Below are 18914 nucleotides of genomic sequence, written 5' to 3'. Positions count from 1 at the left end.
TAATACCTTTTTAAGAATTGGAAAAGTTTTTCTGACTTCTAAAATGGAATTGCAAATGGATACTGATTTGTTATGTTGAAGGGAGTTGTAGGCGTTTCTTCCAAATACTGAATCAGTATTTAATATATCAATGTTTTGGGAGCCAAATCTGTTTGCAAAATATTGATATTTAGTCCAAGGTGGTAATTAGGGCTGGGCGTATTTCACGAAGTAGCGCTACGTGTAGCTACGCAAAGTGCACTTCGCACTACGCGAGCTACGCGTAGCACTACTCTAACTGCGTAGCAGCATGTTCGCACTGTGCAAGATGCGTTTTCAATGATTGCACAGTGGTGACAAGCATGCGGCACTGTGCAATCATTGAAAACGGCATCTTGCACAGTGCGAGGTGTAGTTTTCTGCTGATCGAGTAGATTATTACTCGAGCAGCAGCTTTCTCAATGTGGACTGCTAGTTTCTCATCGCAAGCGGCCCGAGCATACGCGACCACTCGCAATGAGAAACCTGACCTCCCCGCGTGAGAATCTCGCTGGGCAGTTTATTTACCATGCTCGCGATCTGCAACTTAATGTTGCTGATCGCAAATGAGGAAAAAGTCTTGCCAGGATGTTATTTTACTTGCTTGCGGTCGCCAACTTGACGTTGAGGACCGCGAGTAAGCAAAAAATGACCGCTGCACTACGCTACCCTAAGCTACACGTGTTTGCACTGTGCTACGTGCAGTTCACGTAGTGCAAAGTTGCGCAAACTTTGCAAACTACGCGAGCGTAGTGTAGTGCTTTGCCCAGGATTAGTAGTAATGTGTTCAAAAAAAGAATGGTGTTCTCTTCATCTCTGTTCCCTTTGTGAAGTTTAAAAAAAATGTTTGTTGAAGAGTATACAGAGATCCGCTGAACTACTGCCAACTCTGAAATAAGTGAAGTTTTCTTATGAAACAGATTCCAGTTCCTTTAAGCAAAGTGGGCTGCATTTTTTAAAAAGTTTAAAGGGCAATCACATACATGGTGGTGTGCTCGTCCCAGCAGTCCACCAACCCAGTGATGGCATGCACGCATAGTGAGACACAATTTACTGCCTACCTAATTAATTAATATGCATTAGGTAGGTTGAATTGTGACCCCCCATGCTTCACATTTTTAATACTCAAACCTGTCAGAACATAGGTCAACTATAAAATATCTTTACTACTCGGAAAAATACAGGTAGTAATTTGAGACCAGAATTGTGCAAGCAGATATTTGTACAATGGGCCATATTTCTTAAGTTTAATCAAGTAGATTTAAACTCTCACTACTGTCTGCCTGACTTCGCAATCATAAATTAAAATTTAAATTATAGAATCAGTACGAAAGTTAGTTTACATGATTAAAATGCAGAACTCAACCAGTGATACCTGATGTGTGCACTCATAATGCAGCACAGAAACCAACCTTAGTGTTTCCACCTGAAACAAATGGTAAAGCTACTGTAGCGCGTGATCATGCTTATAAAACGTGTATTCCACTGCCCTCCGGTGGTATGTTTGAGTAATGCATGGAGCAACCACCAGGTTTAGTTCTATCTAACACTACAGGTGCAGACTCGCTCTGGACAGCTGGTGGCCGCCCAAATCTGACCTGGATTTATAGCGCCCATATGTAATTAATGGTCAAGTGATGTGCCAGTGGAAACTGACAGAGGCATTTTCGAGCGCCATCCTCCCACTGGCGTAAGTAAACTTGAGGGCCCCCACAGCAAGGGATGTGATGGGGCCCCTCCGGACCCAATCACGAGCTCTCGGCCAGAGTACGGTGCTGTGGGGGAGGGGGGGGGCACTGGAGCTTGCCCCCCCCCCCCCCCCCCCGCACTGCGAGGGCCTGTATCACACCACTGCATGCTCCTTAACTTTTACCTGCAAAATATTATTTTGTCGCTTTACTGTCTGGCTAAACTTACCTGGAGGCTTTTAATATGGGATGGCATCCAGGGTTGTAATATAAAAGCTACAGTGCACGCCACCGATATATAAGAGACAGAGGGTGGATTTACGAAATTGTCACGCAGTGAATTGCAGCAAGCCACTTTGCTGAGCTGCACTACGTGATAGGAAATGGGCAAGAATGTTCCGTATTTACACTGGCTGTGCCATTTCTCTTTTGGGTTTCTGGTCTGTTGGAGGTCAAATCGGCGTTATGCGGTTACCAGTTAGAAACTAGAGCATTCATGCTGCGTCTTTTAAGTGCCCACAAAGAGAAGAGAGGAACCAGATTTTAAAGTGAAAGAGACAGTCAATCGCAAGATGAAAATATGGTTCTGCGATTCCATCACATGCCGCAGTAAAGAGAAACTGTATGAACATATATATATTTGCCATCTGTGTCCACTGGGGGACTCGGAGCGGAGGAGGTCCATGCAGTAAGTCGTGAGGGGTTGACACCATGAGTTACCCGCACCGGGTGACACCAACCGTATTGACGCCTCTGCGTTGATACAGCAGATTTCTGCCTTTTCTACTGCGCTGCCTAGAATCAATGCAGCAGGCGCGCAACACCCATTGGCCTCAAAGGGCTTCAGCACCCCCCCCCGTTGTGTGTGGCAGCCCGGGATGAGACACTTCCCGGGCCCGCTCACAGCCACACCCGAGCATTTCACAAAAGACCTTGTGCATGTTAATGAAGCTTTGTTGGTGTTTCACCCCTTTTAACCCCTTCGCTGCAGCGGCTATTCCGCCGCAGCGCTAAGGGGGCAGGGGGCGCACGGCGCGCCCATGCTGGTGACTGAACCGCTCCGTCGCCAGCCGCGGTCGCGCTGTGCTCATGACGCTTAATGGAACGCTCCATCACCAGCACCGCGGGACCGTGGCTGGTGACGGAGCGGTTCTGTCCCCCACAGGGGAGGGGTTAAGAGCCCCTGCAGCTCTACTCTGCCGATTGCCTAAAGATTCAGCCCTCCCCCGAAGTGTTTTTCTTGTCCCCACCCCCCGAAATTTGACTCAAGTTGCGCTTCTGCAATGCAGGCACCTTTGCACCATGATGCAAGGGTGCCTCCACAGCATGCTGGATTGCTTCTATGCAGGGGCACCTTCCTGCACAAAAAATTCCCCTGAAGCATATTCCACGTTTTATGTGTGGTGCAGAATGCGGCACACAGAAAGAGGAAGTAACAAGGAGAATTAAAGATATCTGTATAAAACTCTTAAATATTTCTTCTGTTACGCCTCTTCTGTGAAAGGCATATCTTTTTGGCACATTTTCAGGTTTACCACTTCTGGTAAACGGGGAATGCGTCAAACGTCATGTAAGTTGTCTGTGAACTCCTTCCCAGGGCAGAGTAAGGCTATGCAGCGATTTGCGCTGCGTGGCTTTTTGCCGCTTGTTGAAGTCACTCAGGGCCATGCAAAGTAAATCTCACTTCAGGTTTGCATCATGCATGTGCAACGTTGTGTGGTGCAAACACAATACAAACTGGGTCATAAACATACCCCAAAGTGTATTTATTTTACATGATATTTTGTATAGCAAGCACCAGTCCCAGTATGGCAGCTGAGCATGTTACAGAGGCACAGGAAGACAGCAGGGACACCAAAATATACATAAAAGGTAGAGCAGTGGTTCTCCACCTTTTGACTTCTATGGACGGCCACTTATTCATTACCGTAACTCAGGGACCCCCACTGAATCATTATTCGAAGCCAGCGGCCCCCAATGGGTCATTGCTTGAATCCAAGGGCCTCATTTATGAAAAGTGACGCATCGCTGCGTGAAAACAGCGATGCGTCACTTTTCACTGCGCCCTCCTTGGGACATTCCTGATGCCTCATATTTAATGTATGACACATCATGTTGCAAGGAGTTACAGATACGTCAGTATTTCTGACGTATCTGTAAGCGCAAAAGTGACGCATTGCTGGAGTGTGTCACAAAAGTGACGCAACTCCAGCAATGCGTCCTTTCACATGGGGAAAGCCCCATGTGAAAGGGCTTGCGTCAGTCTTACGCCTGCTGTGAGGCTGGCACAAGATTTTGACGCAACAGCATCCTAAAAGTGACGCAGTGAAATCTCATAGATTTTACTGCGTCACTATTACGAGGCTTTTTGCGGGGGAACGGCCCCTCTGCATACATTATACCTGACGCAGGTATAATGTGGCGCAGGGGTTTAAAAAGTGACGTATCTACCTAGATGCGTCACTTTTTAAATATGGCGCAACAAGGCGCATTTTTTACACCGCTTGTGCGTCACAAAAAGTGACGCACCGGCGGCGCAAAACTGATGCAAGGCCTTCATAAATAAGGCACCAGGAACTGGGGCTAAACACTTTCAATGTTTTGAACCACAAAACAAGACACACAAAAATACAGGAATAAACATTCACTAAACAAATGCATACATGAATAAATGTTTTCTGTACTTCACACATATAAAAAAAAACATACAATTTTAATTTTAATGGAAAGGTCAAAGCTTATCTAAATTCAATTGAGGCTACTCAGCGTCCATCCTATATTCTGTCTGAACACCTGCACAGCTTCCATAAATCAATCTAAGGATACAAACAAAGGGGCCGATCTACCAGGACGTTCCACAGCGGGGCAACGCAAGGTCTTTGGCTGCGCCTCGCAGTGGCACTACCAAAGCACAGGAATGTGACATATTTACAATATTATGTTGCATTCCTGTGCTCTCCCCAGCACTGGGGCACAAACCACTGCCATGCGCCGGCGCAGGCACACTTGCACTTTGGTGCAAGGATGCCTGCGTCATCGGGAAATTGTTTTTGTGCCGGAAGGGGCACCTCCCTGTACAAAACCAATCACTACAGGCATTTTCCTCTTTTAATGTGTGCTGTAGAATGCAGCATGCTTTGAAAGAGGAAAAACGAGGAAAATAAAAACATTTCTACTTGTTGCGCCTCGCTAAGTCTCCCCAGGGGAGGCGTAGAATTGACACGTATTCCCAGATTTATGGATCCCAGTAACTCTGGAAATGTGTCTCGTTCCATGGGTGTTGCGTGTAAACACGAACAGCAACGCCATGGAACACCCCTTCCACGCAAAGTGTTGCGTGTGAAGGGGCCATATTTACAAGGAGAGGAAAAGTCATGCAGGTTGGCTTTTCCTTTCCTTGTAAATATGTAGAAGTGAAATGTGCCTGCAGTACGTCAGAAAAGGTGACGCACTGGTGGCGCAGGGGGCTTGTAATTCTGCCCCTTTATATGTAGCCACCTATTAAAATTTCCTTCACACAACAGTTTAAAAATTACATTTTTCAACTTTGCTTTTTTATTTATATTCACTTCATTATTCTGCTAATAATATGTATTTTCCTAAGCAGACACTCTGAGTAGGCTTTAAGAATAACTCAGATAGAGTATTACAGTTATTATAGGGGTACGTAAAATGTATGGAATGACAATATACAGAAGAAATAGACCTCATTCAAATCCATTGAGCGTTGTATATGTTACGGGGAGACATAGAATTTACAAAGGACATACAAGGTCCAAGTTGCAATGTTCAGGGAAAGTACATGGGGGTTAGAATTGTACATACAAGGAACGACCATGGGATATGCACCTGGATACAGTTTCCAAATATGCTCTTGCTATTTAAGGACAATCACTGAGTTAGACTTGTGATAAGTCACATGTAGAAGTGGCCTGGAAAAGTAGGTGTGATTTAGAGTTCGGTGGACAGGTTACTCACTCACAAACATTAGTCATATCCTGTCTGCCTTGTTACAAGGGCCAGAGGATATAATACTCTGGTAATAAGGCAGAAGGGATAGCCATCAAGTTTGTGATGGAGTAACTATCAACTAAACTCTAAATGAGGCCCTAATCTTTTTTGTATGAAAAATAAGAAGGATTTTTCCTATTTAGTGGATGGATGGAGTTCCAGACTTTGGGTGTGCTCTTTAAAAAAGTTAGTTTAAAATGTCTTAATGTGATCGGTTGCCAGACGCAGATTGATTCATGCATTTGTATGTTCTTATATATTATTAGGCCAGCTGAAGTAAGCTTCTTGCCTCATTAGAAAGTTAATGAGAGTTATCAGGGTGGGGGAGATGTGCTCTGATCTTAAGCAGCAAGATACTAGCCAACACTGCCATGAAGTGCTGCTTTTAATGGGCAATATCTCTAGGGGGTGCCAAGAAATACTCAGGGGCATGTTACAAGAAAAGATTATCGCCGAGCTGCGGCGATTTGTATCGCAGATAAACCTTGGTATTACCAAGGTTGATCGCAAATGCGATAAAAATCGGCAATAATGCATGAATATCGCTGAAAAATCAGCGATATTCAGGCATTACCGAGCTAATGCTTTTAGCCATGTTATCCACCTCCCATTGGAGATATTCGCGCTTAGCGCAAATATCTCCAAAAGTTGGTAATAGGAGATAGCGATGTTAGCGACTGTTTCCAGTCGCTGACATCTTGGCACGCCCACTTTGCATGTCATTAGTGATACATTTTTCTGACATGCAAAGCGGGGTCCAAGATGGTCGCTATCTCCTACTAGCTATCGCTAACTGGTGTTAACGACAGCTAGGTAATAGGGAGATAATTTTATCTCCGCTTTCTTGGCTGTTAAAGCCAAAAAAGCAGAGATAAATCCCTTGATAATATGCCCCACAGTTTTCTTAAGCAAGTGCTGAAAGGAAAGTGATTGAAGACCCGTTTTGGCACCTTCTGCTAGGATAGGTGCATTTATTTCACATTGGAGTTTGATGTCAGATCTTATAAGCATTAGGTGAGTGCATGGATTGAGGTATTTGTCAAGAAAGAAGCCTGGACTCTTTGATGTTTTTCCAATGGTTATTTTGCAGCCAGGTCTGAAATGCTATGCATCAATGTATGACTGTGGGTGGGCCAACAGAAGGGCCATAGCTGCTGTGTACTCAATTTGAAATTATTATAGAATATTTGTAAAGCGCACAGCTATCTATGTACAGGCTTCCCGGTGCTAGCAGCAAACAAGTGATAGGCTGTGTAGGATTCCCTCTGCTTAAGTGAAAAGTTGTGTTTTCAACGGTTTCCCAAAGTTGAGTAAATTTGGGCTTGACATTAATTGAATAGGGGCTCAATGTCCCCGGACTCGATAATTCTCGCCTCAGCGCCTACTCTAATCATGGGTCCCATGCTGCAACTCTGGGCAATAGCTTGCTTAATCTCCACAATGGCCCCAACAACACAGGGATGCCTGGCTTCACCTTGGGGGTGCCCAGGAAGGGGCATCTCACAGGGAGAGCCAGGAAGGGTTCCACAGCATTATACAGCGCCGGGACGCCCCATTGCTGGGGCAGCTGCGCGCTTTACATGTATACTACATTTACATTTATTCCAGAGATTTGAGACGAGGTAGCCGAAGGACAGGCCCACTCCCCTAGCTTGCCTAACTCTGGGCACGGTTAGCAGAGAAAGAATATTTGATCTCAGCTATCTGGAAATAATGTAGGGTGTGACAAGATATTTGAGGTGCTCCATATATGGGGTCCTGTTTAAATGACTCCATAAAAGGCCTCTTTTCTTTAAAACAATGCAGCAAGGCAAGGCTGCATTGTGTGCATGTGAGAGAACAGGAATGTGCCATATCTACAAAGGTGTGGTATACTTCTGCTTTCTCCCTGTGTTGGTGGGCTGCCTAGCAGCAATGCAGGGATCCTTGCACCATGGGGAAAGAGTGCCTGCATAACAGGCATGATTGTTTTTGTCCTGGAAGTAATACCTTCCTGCACCATATCAATCCTTAGAGGCATACTCTGCTACCCATGTGTGCTGCAGCACACATTCAACCCATGATCCACCCATGTAATGCCTACCTGGCACAAAATAATTAAAGTCAGTCCTATGCACTAAGTTGTGTTACCTTGTATTTATGAAACCAGGCAAATCAATTTTGCATGGCTTAGTAAATGACCAAAATAAATTTGCACCGTAGCTTGCAGACAAAAGTGACACAGCCCCAAGCAAAATCTTATTAAACTTCGACCGCAGTGCACATACGCTTGCTCCCATGCGAGTTCCTAACTAGTGCAGAAGTAGGCATGTTCATTCTAGGACCCTAAGGATGCACTTCCCTTTATAAATGGGACATGCCGATGTGCCCACTACACCCGTTGCCAGACTATCACAGAGTTTGTGTGGATTCAATGAAAGTTGCACATGCACAGATCAAAATGCAACATATGCAATCTGCAAACTTTGTTAAGTACAAATTCCACCTCTACCTCATATATTTAACTTGAGCACACCTTTTACACAATATAGCCATCGTTTTCTACGTTTGGCTATTTCTATTCATCAGACTACATTGTCCTGCCCTAGCAGACAGGTAGCTCGAAATCTCTGCAGGTTTGAAATTGAATATGTGACATTTAACAATTGAAATGTTTTATATATTGACACCATTTTTCTCAATGCTACTTCCGGTCATTTCTCATTTCACGTCTCATCAATGAAGTGTATACATATAGCAGTATAATTCATATAATGGTAGATTCCTTCAATTCAGTGGCTCTGCAAAAGGTTATTCTCCAATAACCTGCAATGGCCATCATTTCAATATTAACCTCCCATTTTAACCCACCCTTGGAAATGCACTTTCAATGTCTGTGACCAAAGAGGAACCAACAGATTTGGGATTCTCAAGTCAAGGTATCCCTTAATCAATGGCCTGCTCTAAGATCGTGTTCTGTCTGGATAGGGATAAAAGAATATTATGTACCAAAGAGTTCATATTACCAAACTGGAAGCCACATTGTTCATAACCAATATCCTCCCACTGCTTCAGAGAAGGAGGTGATCCAAATACCTGGTCTAATCCCTTCATCTCCTGGAATTAACAAACTGATGATAGTAAGATGAATATGTGCCATTGGCTCTGAAATTTTTCTCCAGACTTATATCTTCCAATTTCGACCAGTTACAGACATGGATCATTTGTCTTATATGAAGAGGAAAGTAGTGAAGACTCTCAGCAACCTTGATGTGTAGTCCCAGCATCAATGAGGGTTAACACCATCACACCTAGCACACTACTACTGGGTTATAAATTGGAAAATTATGGGAGGTTGCACTAAGTTGTGGTTGGTAAGAGATCAGGCAATGATAAAGGAAGTTGCTTGAGATGCACATCTATGAAGAACCATCTAGAGCTATAGGAAGCCTTAGCGGGTAGTAAGGGCTTAAATACCTTTAAATTCCTACTGACTCCCACAGTCCTTCAAGCATTCTTCACACAGGGGTGGAAAAGGATCCTGTGATGAAACACAAATCATCTTTTGATATATTGCCCACCGCTGGGTATAGATGGTGAATTTAAAGTTGGCGGGCTGCCCCGCATCTATCAGGGTAATTGAGGACATTGGGCCAGATTCAGAAAGTGCCTCAGCACTTCAGGCTGAATCTCTGCAGTGAGCATTATCAGACAATATGCTGTAAGTAGGGTGGGTGATCTGATGTCCTTACCCTGATGGCAGTCCTTCAACTTGTCGAAGTAAGTTTTCTGAGGTAGCAGAGGCACTGCCATTGGACAGATAATGGTCTGCTTGATTCTAAATAGAGTGGAAAGACCAAGGGTTTCGAAGACAGAGTATTGAATAACCCGTCCTACAAACTCTATATTTTGCCCAAGTATTTTATTCAATACACAAGAATTCCAATGTCAGGAATACGAAAGACTGCACTATCCCTAAATACAACACAAAAGCAGATCAGCAACCACAGGAGAACTTCCATCATTAGTTTTCCTGTCCAGGGAGGTCCTGGCCTGGCAGTTCCGGCTGGACAGGTCCCATGGAGAGTAGGGTCAAGACTGATTTACATATGGGTGGGTCCAAACTGGGGTGGCATGGTGAGATAAAAAATGATGGATTTAACCCAGATCTGTGACTGGAGGTGAATGTTTGACAATGTTCAGCATTCCGTCCATCATCCTTTTGTGTGCAGACCCACTAATGGCATTTCATTTACAGACCATTGGCACATGTAGTGCACTTTACTAGGGACTATAAGTAAATTACATATGCCATTTGGGGATAGACCAATATTACTATATTTTAGGGGAGAGAACACAAGCACTGGTTAGCAGTGGTAAAGTGTAGAGTCCTAGAGTCATCAAAAGCGACGTCTGTAAAATGGGGGGCGGCAGGCAAAATGTTGGGGGTAGACCACGCAAAGGCTGTCAGTTCTAACACTGTTCATGCTCTGTGCATGCAAGGGCAGATTGCTATTGTTTACGGCCAGATCGGAATGTGTTAAATGAGTGTGAGGGAAGCTTGTTCTCTTGCCTCGTCCAGCACCTGTTTTGTGTGTGGGAATCTTACTATGCATGTGAGTCTAGCTTGCACTCATACAGCCCAGTGCTTCTCCTTACATTTGTAGCAAATCTGAAATACTGCATGTTCATTGAATCTAAGGGAGGAGTTAAATGGTGTTGCCCAGTGCTACACTGTTTTCATGTCTTTAAATGAAGCTTGCAGTGGTCCCTCAATATCACACTGGCTCCATGTCTTCGAAGGAAGCTAGCACTGACTAGACTTGATGTAACATACTTGTTCCATGTCTTCCAAAGAAACTTGCACTGGTCCTGTAGTACCACAAATGTCATGTCTTTCAGGGAAGAGTGTGATGCTCTTGACCAGTGTTGTATATGTCATGCATTCCCTGTGCTCCGACTCCCTGTGCTCTTTCTATTTCTGTGTGTTTAGGTCTACTCAAGAGAGTGTTTTAGTTGTCAAAGCAGCCTTATGTTTTCTCAAAAAATAATACATAATGTTGCCAATGTTTGGCTTTGCCTAGCAGACATCCACTGGTCTTTAGGATATCAGGTAGTCTAAGTAACAGTATTCTGCCTGCTTACTCTGAATTCATTTCCAGCCAGAGAATCTGACCTCAGGAGATATTTCCTTTAATTCATTACCCAGTAGCTCACATTCAAATGCAGACTAGTGCTAATTGAGTAATGAGCGTATCATTAGCTCTGCTGCCTACTGGACCACACATTTCTTATGCAGAGTGTCAAGTATCACTGCTACAAGTTTCAAAACCATGCCACCATCCTGAAATGGTATTCTACATGCTCTATCATTTTTTAATATTCCGAAATTTCAGATCAGTGCAAAGCTTTATGGTTTAACTTTTTTATTTGAAGCATTTGCTCTCTGCTTTTAGATGGCATATTTTTTCTTTCCTTTTCTGTATTTTAGAAAAGACTTGCCTTACAAAAACACAATACACCACCTGTTTATTTTAGAAGGTAAGTGGGACTTTTTTTTGGCCAAGACTATTCCTTGCAAAAGTCATCCGTATCACAGTCCATGGTCTGCAGTGCTGGCCCAAGTGTGGTTTATGGAAGATTAGATACCATCAGTGGACATTCAGGCTTCTATATGACTTAGTTCATTAGGTTGAATTACAGTAATGGAGAGATGTTTGAGATACTCAACCTTTCTCTCCTTTGCTAATATCTGTCCAACCTCTGCTCTTTCCTAGTCGGCTGTGTACCTCTGTGTGTGAGCTGTGGGTTCGTGTGAGTGTAGGATAGCCACCATGTTTGTAGGTATATTGTGAGGGATTTCCTTGTAAGAATAGGGAAATAACACTGTCTTTCAGGAGTGCATAATTTAGTGGCAAACAGGTTGAAAGGTCTCCCTGTGGTAGGACAGTTGCTGGCTGTGTTTCCACTTGCCAATCCCAAGAAGCACTATTAAATAGACCCCGAGTTTCACTAAGGTTTTTACCAATTATTAGAACTAATAACTGGAAAAAACTTAATGATTTGTTCTTTATTATAAACTTCAGATGATGATTTTCAACATATCAAATGTAGTTCAATCGATCTTAATCAACCTTGAGATGCCCTCTCTGACATCCTGGAGACGACCCTCAAGTTTTTCATTTCTCAGAGTTTCCTTTTCTCTAGAGAAATTTTAAGGGGTAATGTAGATTTGGGCTGGGCAAATGCTTGACTGCAGGGCTGCAGCCACACTCTGAGTGGAGAAAACTGGCTGTGTAGTGGAGCTGAGCTCAGGGATGCTCCTAGAAGTGAGGACTGCTTAGACGTTTGTTGAGCACTGGGTGTTTTCAGGGGAGGCCTGTCAAACATTAGGTAGCACAATGTGTTTATCTGTAAGGTTATATCCAGTTGCCCTCTGTTTGGCAGGACATTGTGAGACAAGTCCTTTCATTCACTTTGCCCAAAAGGGTCATGATATGAGGTAGTACATTTTAAAATAAATGAATATTTTTCTTACACATTCTTTATTCCTTTGGTCATATCTAACTTACTTGTACATGTCTTCTACATAGGGCTTAAAGCACTGCACTCCATCTGGAGCATTAATTCACACATTAACATCCGAGTGTGTTGTGACCTACATTTTTGGCTATTATGGACAAATTCATGGAAATTAGACTCCTGCAAAGCATTATGAGAATTCTTCCAAATGCCTGTATGACCATATATCAAAATTATTGGATTCTGGAACCTCAACGTTGAATGATATAAAACCGGTTGACATTACCCTCGCAAATGTGCCCCCCATAAGAAGTTAGAGGTTCAAATCCTGGCTGACTCTGATTTCCTTCAATAAAATACGTTTTGTGCTAACCAAATCTAATATTTACGGTAGTTCAAATGACAATCTACCTTTATATTTATAATTAACCATGCAGTTGTATGTAGTAAAACAAAAATGGCTATGGGCTCATTAAATCACTAATTAAAATGAAAAACTAATAGGTTCAGCAATTACTGTTGCACTTGGACAATAATAGGAAAGGTGAACAATTAAAGGAAATAATAAGTCACAAAATAAGTTATTTAAACCAGTGCTTTATTTAAAAAAAATATAAGTACCGAGTACAAGGTGTCCCACAGCCGCCACCACTGTGCCAGCATTACCCAGTAACAGTCAAGCCTAAACGTTACACTGTAGAGCGGTGTGGCTCACTGGTTAGAGGCGGCAGACCCGAAAGCAGTGAATGGGCGGGACCAGGGTTCAATTTCTGACACGGCAGGGTCGTGGACCAGGGTCAGCGGACTCGATAATTCTCGCCTCGGTGACTACTCTAACCAGGGATCACACTCGGCAACTCTGGGCATTAGCTTGCCCCATCTCTACAACGGCCCCCCACATTCGCCGGGGATGCCTGGTTTCACCTTGGAGATACCCAGTAGGGACCATCTCACAGGGAGAGCCAGGATGGGTGCCCCAGCGGTCTACAGCGCCACGACGCCTCAGGGCAGCAGTGTGCTTTACAAGACACATACATTACATTACTGTAAGGTTTTGACTGTTTCAGGTGACCTCAAGCTGTAGGAATGGCCTGGAAGTGCAAGTTTTATTATTTGTATATATTAGGAATTGATAAACACTTCTGCTGTGTTAAACCAATAGCATATAAGAGCAGTTGGCTCTGTTGGAACAAAGTTTTGTATAAACAATCACTTTACATTGTATGCATAAGGCATGAATCTCTTTTGAAAAGGAGCATAACATGGCACCAAAGCATGGGTCTTGTTTCCCATTTCTTGGTAACCTTTGAATCAGAAACACATGGAACATTACTGAAGTCTGCTTTTTAAGTGTAAAGAAAAAGGGCTAGTACAGTTTATAAAATGTAAAAGTATGCAATGATAAAAATAATACAAAAATGGCTTCACAGAATAAATAATCTAGGTTAACTTGAAACTGCTTGCGTAAGGTCATCTGATTCATGAGTTCCAACTGTACATGGTAGAAAATTGAATTGAAAAACATAGGGGCATATCATCAAGGGCCTGAGTTAAAATTGTCGCCGCTTTTGCATCCGTTTTTGGATGCCTTAGTACACATAAACTTATCGCCTCGCATCGCTAATGAGACGCGAGGTAGGCGTTCCCTAGTAAAATACAGCGATTCTCATCGCTAACAGAGGTTCTCCCTATCAGCAAGGCAATTGCTAACTGGCTTAGCAACATTGAAACTAGCGCTAACCTGCTGTATCGCAGGTTTCTTACGCCTGCTATTTTGCCGACTTGGCTATGTTCATAATGGAAGGTGGATCATTATGCTGAGTCCACATCTCCCTATCAGCAACATTTATTTCTTACTCTTTTGTTTATCGTAGGTATACCTCCGTTATAGCCCCTTATCGGATCACTGAAATAATATCGACTGACAAAATATCGACTTGCCAAAATATCGTGGACAAAATATCGACAGTCAAAATATCGAGTTTGTATCTACAAACAGGTAAGTACAAAAATATCGAGTACAAAATATCGTTAACAAAAATATAGATGTAAAAAATATCGACTTTATTAAAAACAGTGTTAAATTAAATTAATATTAAATTTTAATTACTAAAATATACTTAAAACGACTTAAATTAAATTATAATAATTAAATAATAAATGAAAATAATAAAAATAATTTTTTTAAATCTTATTTGTTGACCCTGAACCCTAAAAATACCCCTTTACCCAAAAACCCAAAACTGACCCTGAACCCTAAAAATACCCCTTTACCCAAAAACCCAAAACTGACCCTGAACCCTAAAAATACCCCTTTACCCAAAAACTGAAAACTGACCCTGAACCCTAAAAATGCCCCTTTACCCAAAAACTGAAAACTGACCCTGAACCCTAAAAATACCCCTTTACCCAAAAACTGAAAACTGACCCTGAACCCTAAAAATACCCCTTTACCCATGAACTGAAAACTGACCCTGAACCCTAAAAATACCCCTTTACCCATGAACTGAAAACTGACCCTGAACCCTAAAAATACCCCTTTACCCATGAACTGAAAACTGACCCTGAACCCTAAAAATACCCCTTTACCCATGAACTGAAAACTGACCCTGAACCCTAAAAATACCCCTTTACCCATGAACTGAAAACTGACCCTGAACCCTAAAAATACCCCTTTACCCAAAATTTATCAATATTATTTATTACAATTAATTAATTAACAATTATTTACTAATACAAAATATGTTCAAAATTATATTAATTAATTAACTAATTAATATTAATTAATTATCAATTAATTATTAATTGAAAATATTAACAAACATATATTAATTAATTATTTATTATTAAATTACTTCCCACCCTATTCCCCTATAAACCCACAACCCGCTACAGAATTACATTACGCAATTATTATAAAAACAAAATTCATTTAATAAAATATTTTATAACATTAATACACACTATTCACACATAATATTACATAAAAATACACTATAAAATATTATATATTATTAAAAAATCGATATTTTTGCTATCTATATTTTATACAGTCGATATTACTTCACTTACCTGAAAAACGATATTTTTGTAGTCGATATTATGTCCAGTCGATATTTTGTCCAGTCTATATTTAAAACTCGATATTATGTCCAGTCGATATTTTGGAGTCAATATTTTGTCTCTATACCCCCCTTATCGCCGCTATTGACTGGCTTTCTATTGGCTCGGCGATGCACGTTGCTGATAGTGCGCTCACCAGGCGATCGAATCCGGCGATAGGTGGCATTATGATTTCACATGCTACAGGCGCACAGCGAAAAATCTTCGCTGGCCGTTGATGATATGCCCCATAGTTATCACTAATCAAATACAGGTCATTGTGACATAGGGGGTTTTGCATGAGGAGCGTGCTCAGGTGTTGGGAAAGCTCATTATACCCTACCAGTGGTATGCGATCCTTCCCACAACCACCTGAGCCAACTTTTGCTTCATATTTGAATACATAGTAATAAGTACAATTGTACCAATAGTATTATGCATAACATTTCCATAGAAAATGACAAACTATTAGTAATAGGCATCTCAAACACATCTGATAAAACTACATTTGGCAACTGGATTGCAGTGAGTGGCTCAAAATAATGTAACCTCTTCTGTGAAGTTACAGTGTAGCCTCTTCATAAGTAATTAGTTGACTGTGATTCCGCATCCCAGTATGCAATGCTCTTTAACAAGCAATGCTGGAAGCCATTTTGTTTTAGTGGACCTCTTTCCGCGCTGAGCCACTAGTTTCTTGTAATTATGCATGTTCCTTTGATACTCAGCTTCCAGCAGAAGCAGAAAAAACATCACAGGAGATCTGCACGGAAGTCGTTTATCGTTCAAGATTTGTTGAGTATATAATTCCACTTTGCCTTTGTGGTTGGCCTGTATTTCCCTGGAAGGAAAAAACACAAACTGACATTTAAAATTAAGCCTAATTCATTTTTCAGGGTGAAGAGTGAAGTCATACCACAATGTAAACATTATTCAGTTCAGGACACTGTATCAATGGTTTACCAAACAGTGGCTTAGACTCAGTTCATTAATTTCATCATACAATAACATTTGAATGTGTCAAAGGACTTTTATGCATACGTGGCCTTTAAAAAGATGTTTTTACAGTGTGTTCTGACTCTTCTTGGTTGACTGAATGAAGTAGCAACAATGAATAAAAAAGTCTGGCAAGCAACATGTTGAGACACTTTGGAAGAGGATTTTCTCTGTGCTGTTTAGATGTAGGGCACTAACATGTTTCACAATATTATTTAACAGATGAGCTCTTAATTGTTACAGGTATTTGGCAAAACACACAGTCTCTATTGAGTAAGAAGACGTTTTTGGGAGATACCTGCTGGATTTCAAACAAAGGGTTGCAGTGCAGGATAAGAGTGAGGAAAAATATACAAGATTGATAAAAAAGTAAATAGATTTGGCATAGATGTGCAGTAAGGTTTGTACAGTGGGGAAGACAAAGAAGGAGTTTCAGAAATATTTCAGGGATCTATCACAGATTATCTACATAGTCTTGGCCAGGACCCACAGCCCATGTGGAGTGGAGAAAGCATTATAAATAGAATACTGTAACCACTGTATAAAACATACATAAAATGCCTCTTTATTAGTCCAGGTGTGAACCCACTGCTTATATTTGTTAGGGAAATTATATCTCTGCTCCACTGCACCAATATATTACAGGCCAGCAGTGTCTGCTTTTGTCAGAGGCTTTTGTCAGAGGCAAAACTAAAACAGTCCCTTGACCCAGGAAACAGTCACTTGAACAGGTAAATGGAAACGCTATTTTCAACTTCCTTTACTATGGGTGAAATGAAGTGAGAAACATTGTGCATCCTACCACATGTTCTGAACTACATCTGCTTTTGTATGAAACTTGCATATATTATGTAAAAACATTTATTCGCAACAAATTTAAATTTGGAATATTTGTGTGTTTATTTTCATAAAGCATTGTCATTATTTACTGTTCACTTTAGCTATCAAGTGATCTTTTTTCCACAAAGATAATATGATGAAAGCAATTCCATCAGTGAATTCTAATCAGGGCTTAAAACATTATTCAAAAGAGTTATAAAGATGTTCATGTGTAGCTACAGCTCCTTTGGCATTCCATGCCTTTGGCCTAATGTTCAACATTAGTGACTTGCAATATCCTAGTCAAATACAGTATGGGGTTATTTTCCCATATATTGACCAAGAGCTGAGTTCGAGTCTCCTACCTAATGGTAGGTTTTTGAAAATGGGCAAGTCCCTTCTGTGAATTAGAACATGCATTAGAAATTAGCTTTTTGGTAATTGTACACAACTTGTGCAAATCTGAGAATAAAATGTTTGCATAAAAGATTTAGGTGGGCATTGTTAACTAGATTCCAGTGATGAGGACTGCTCTACAGAGTACAGGGCCGGGAAATGCATCTGTGTCTCTGAGGCACAGGTATACATGTTTCTGAGCTTTAGGCATTTGTTTTGCCATCTGATTTTCTAAAACAAGGAGAAATATCAAGCAGGGCAAAGCCAGCATTAGGATGGTCTGGCATTTCACTATTCCTACATTGGAGTCACAAGTGCAGCAGCTCCAATAAAGACTTCCCTACCAGGAAGAGGGGCTCTATGAGTAGGGAAGGCAATTCTCTGTGAGGGGAACAAAGGCTATAATCTCTTCTGAAATAATGGGTGGGTGGGTGGCTTTAGGTGAACCACTCACACTGCTCTAAATTACCCCTGTGTATTATTCAGAAACTCTGCATAGCCAGAAGCTATTTGAACCAGAACTTTCTGGTTTAAATTGTAAATGTTGCTTCACTTTGTCCATAATTGACTCTAAAATTGTCCCCTATCCTTTGCACATACCTTCATGGACGTGTCCCCCATTTCTCTCTGGGCTTTCCAGTCCACAAGGACCGGGTTGTTTCTGGAGGCCGATGCCTCCTGTGACTCCTGGACATTCTTGTATCCTGCAAGAATTAAAGAAAATTCAGTGAACAGTTTAAATTCTGTCTCTGGTCATTCTCAGATACAACCATGTCGACAACCATCAGGAAATATTTCTGTTACATTTTGGCATAGATTTACTGAAGTACTATTAGGACAGCAAAGAGGTGTCTGTCTAGACATGGAACATAACTACAGGAAAGAGTTCCATCAATCACAACCGCTGTCTTTGTAGGAAGAGTGGAGTGTCTACTCCACTACAACCAGTGATTTATAGAGTTGTAGTGTTGTTGGGTTTGTAGGGTGAAAGGTCGGACGTTATTTATATTAGAAATATGTTTAATTTGTTGTTAAAATATGCTATTTTCTTTAATAATTCATTAATTGATTATTAATCATGCACATTTATAAGAGCTATATTATATTTTCAATTTAAAATATTAGTTAAACATTATTATTTAGTTGTATTATCAGTTATAGTAAGGTATATATTTTAGTAGCAGCTTATTGTGTTTGTAAGGTATGGGGAAAGTTAATTAAGTTTTACTTAAAACATTATAAATGTTTGTTAATTAGTTTGTAATTGTTAATTAAATATTTAAATGAGTACTAATTAAGGAAATAGTTTGTTTAATACTAACTTGATTAAGTTTTATTTAGTTGTAGTTGCCGCGTTTGTAGGGGAATAGGGTGGGTAGTTGAATC

The 18914-nt window shown here is 41.3% G+C and overlaps 1 protein-coding gene across 1 annotated transcript in view; it reads right to left on the bottom strand.

Annotated features, from left to right (window-relative positions):
- Window positions 1-16095: 16095 nt before the first annotated feature.
- LOC147684197 (uncharacterized) overlaps window positions 16096-18914 on the bottom strand; it is a 165987-nt gene continuing 163168 nt past the window's right edge. The window contains exons 14-15 of the mRNA XM_086942609.1: window positions 18129-18232; window positions 16096-16158 (exon numbers count right to left, since the gene is read on the bottom strand). Coding sequence (XP_086798735.1) covers window positions 16096-16158; window positions 18129-18232 — 167 coding nt within the window. The remainder of the gene's footprint in view (window positions 16159-18128; window positions 18233-18914) is intronic.

Source organism: Lissotriton vulgaris, chromosome 11 (assembly GCF_964263255.1).
Source record: "Lissotriton vulgaris chromosome 11, aLisVul1.2, whole genome shotgun sequence".
NCBI lineage: Eukaryota > Metazoa > Chordata > Amphibia > Caudata > Salamandridae > Lissotriton > Lissotriton vulgaris.
This window is presented reverse-complemented; position numbering and strand designations above follow the sequence as displayed.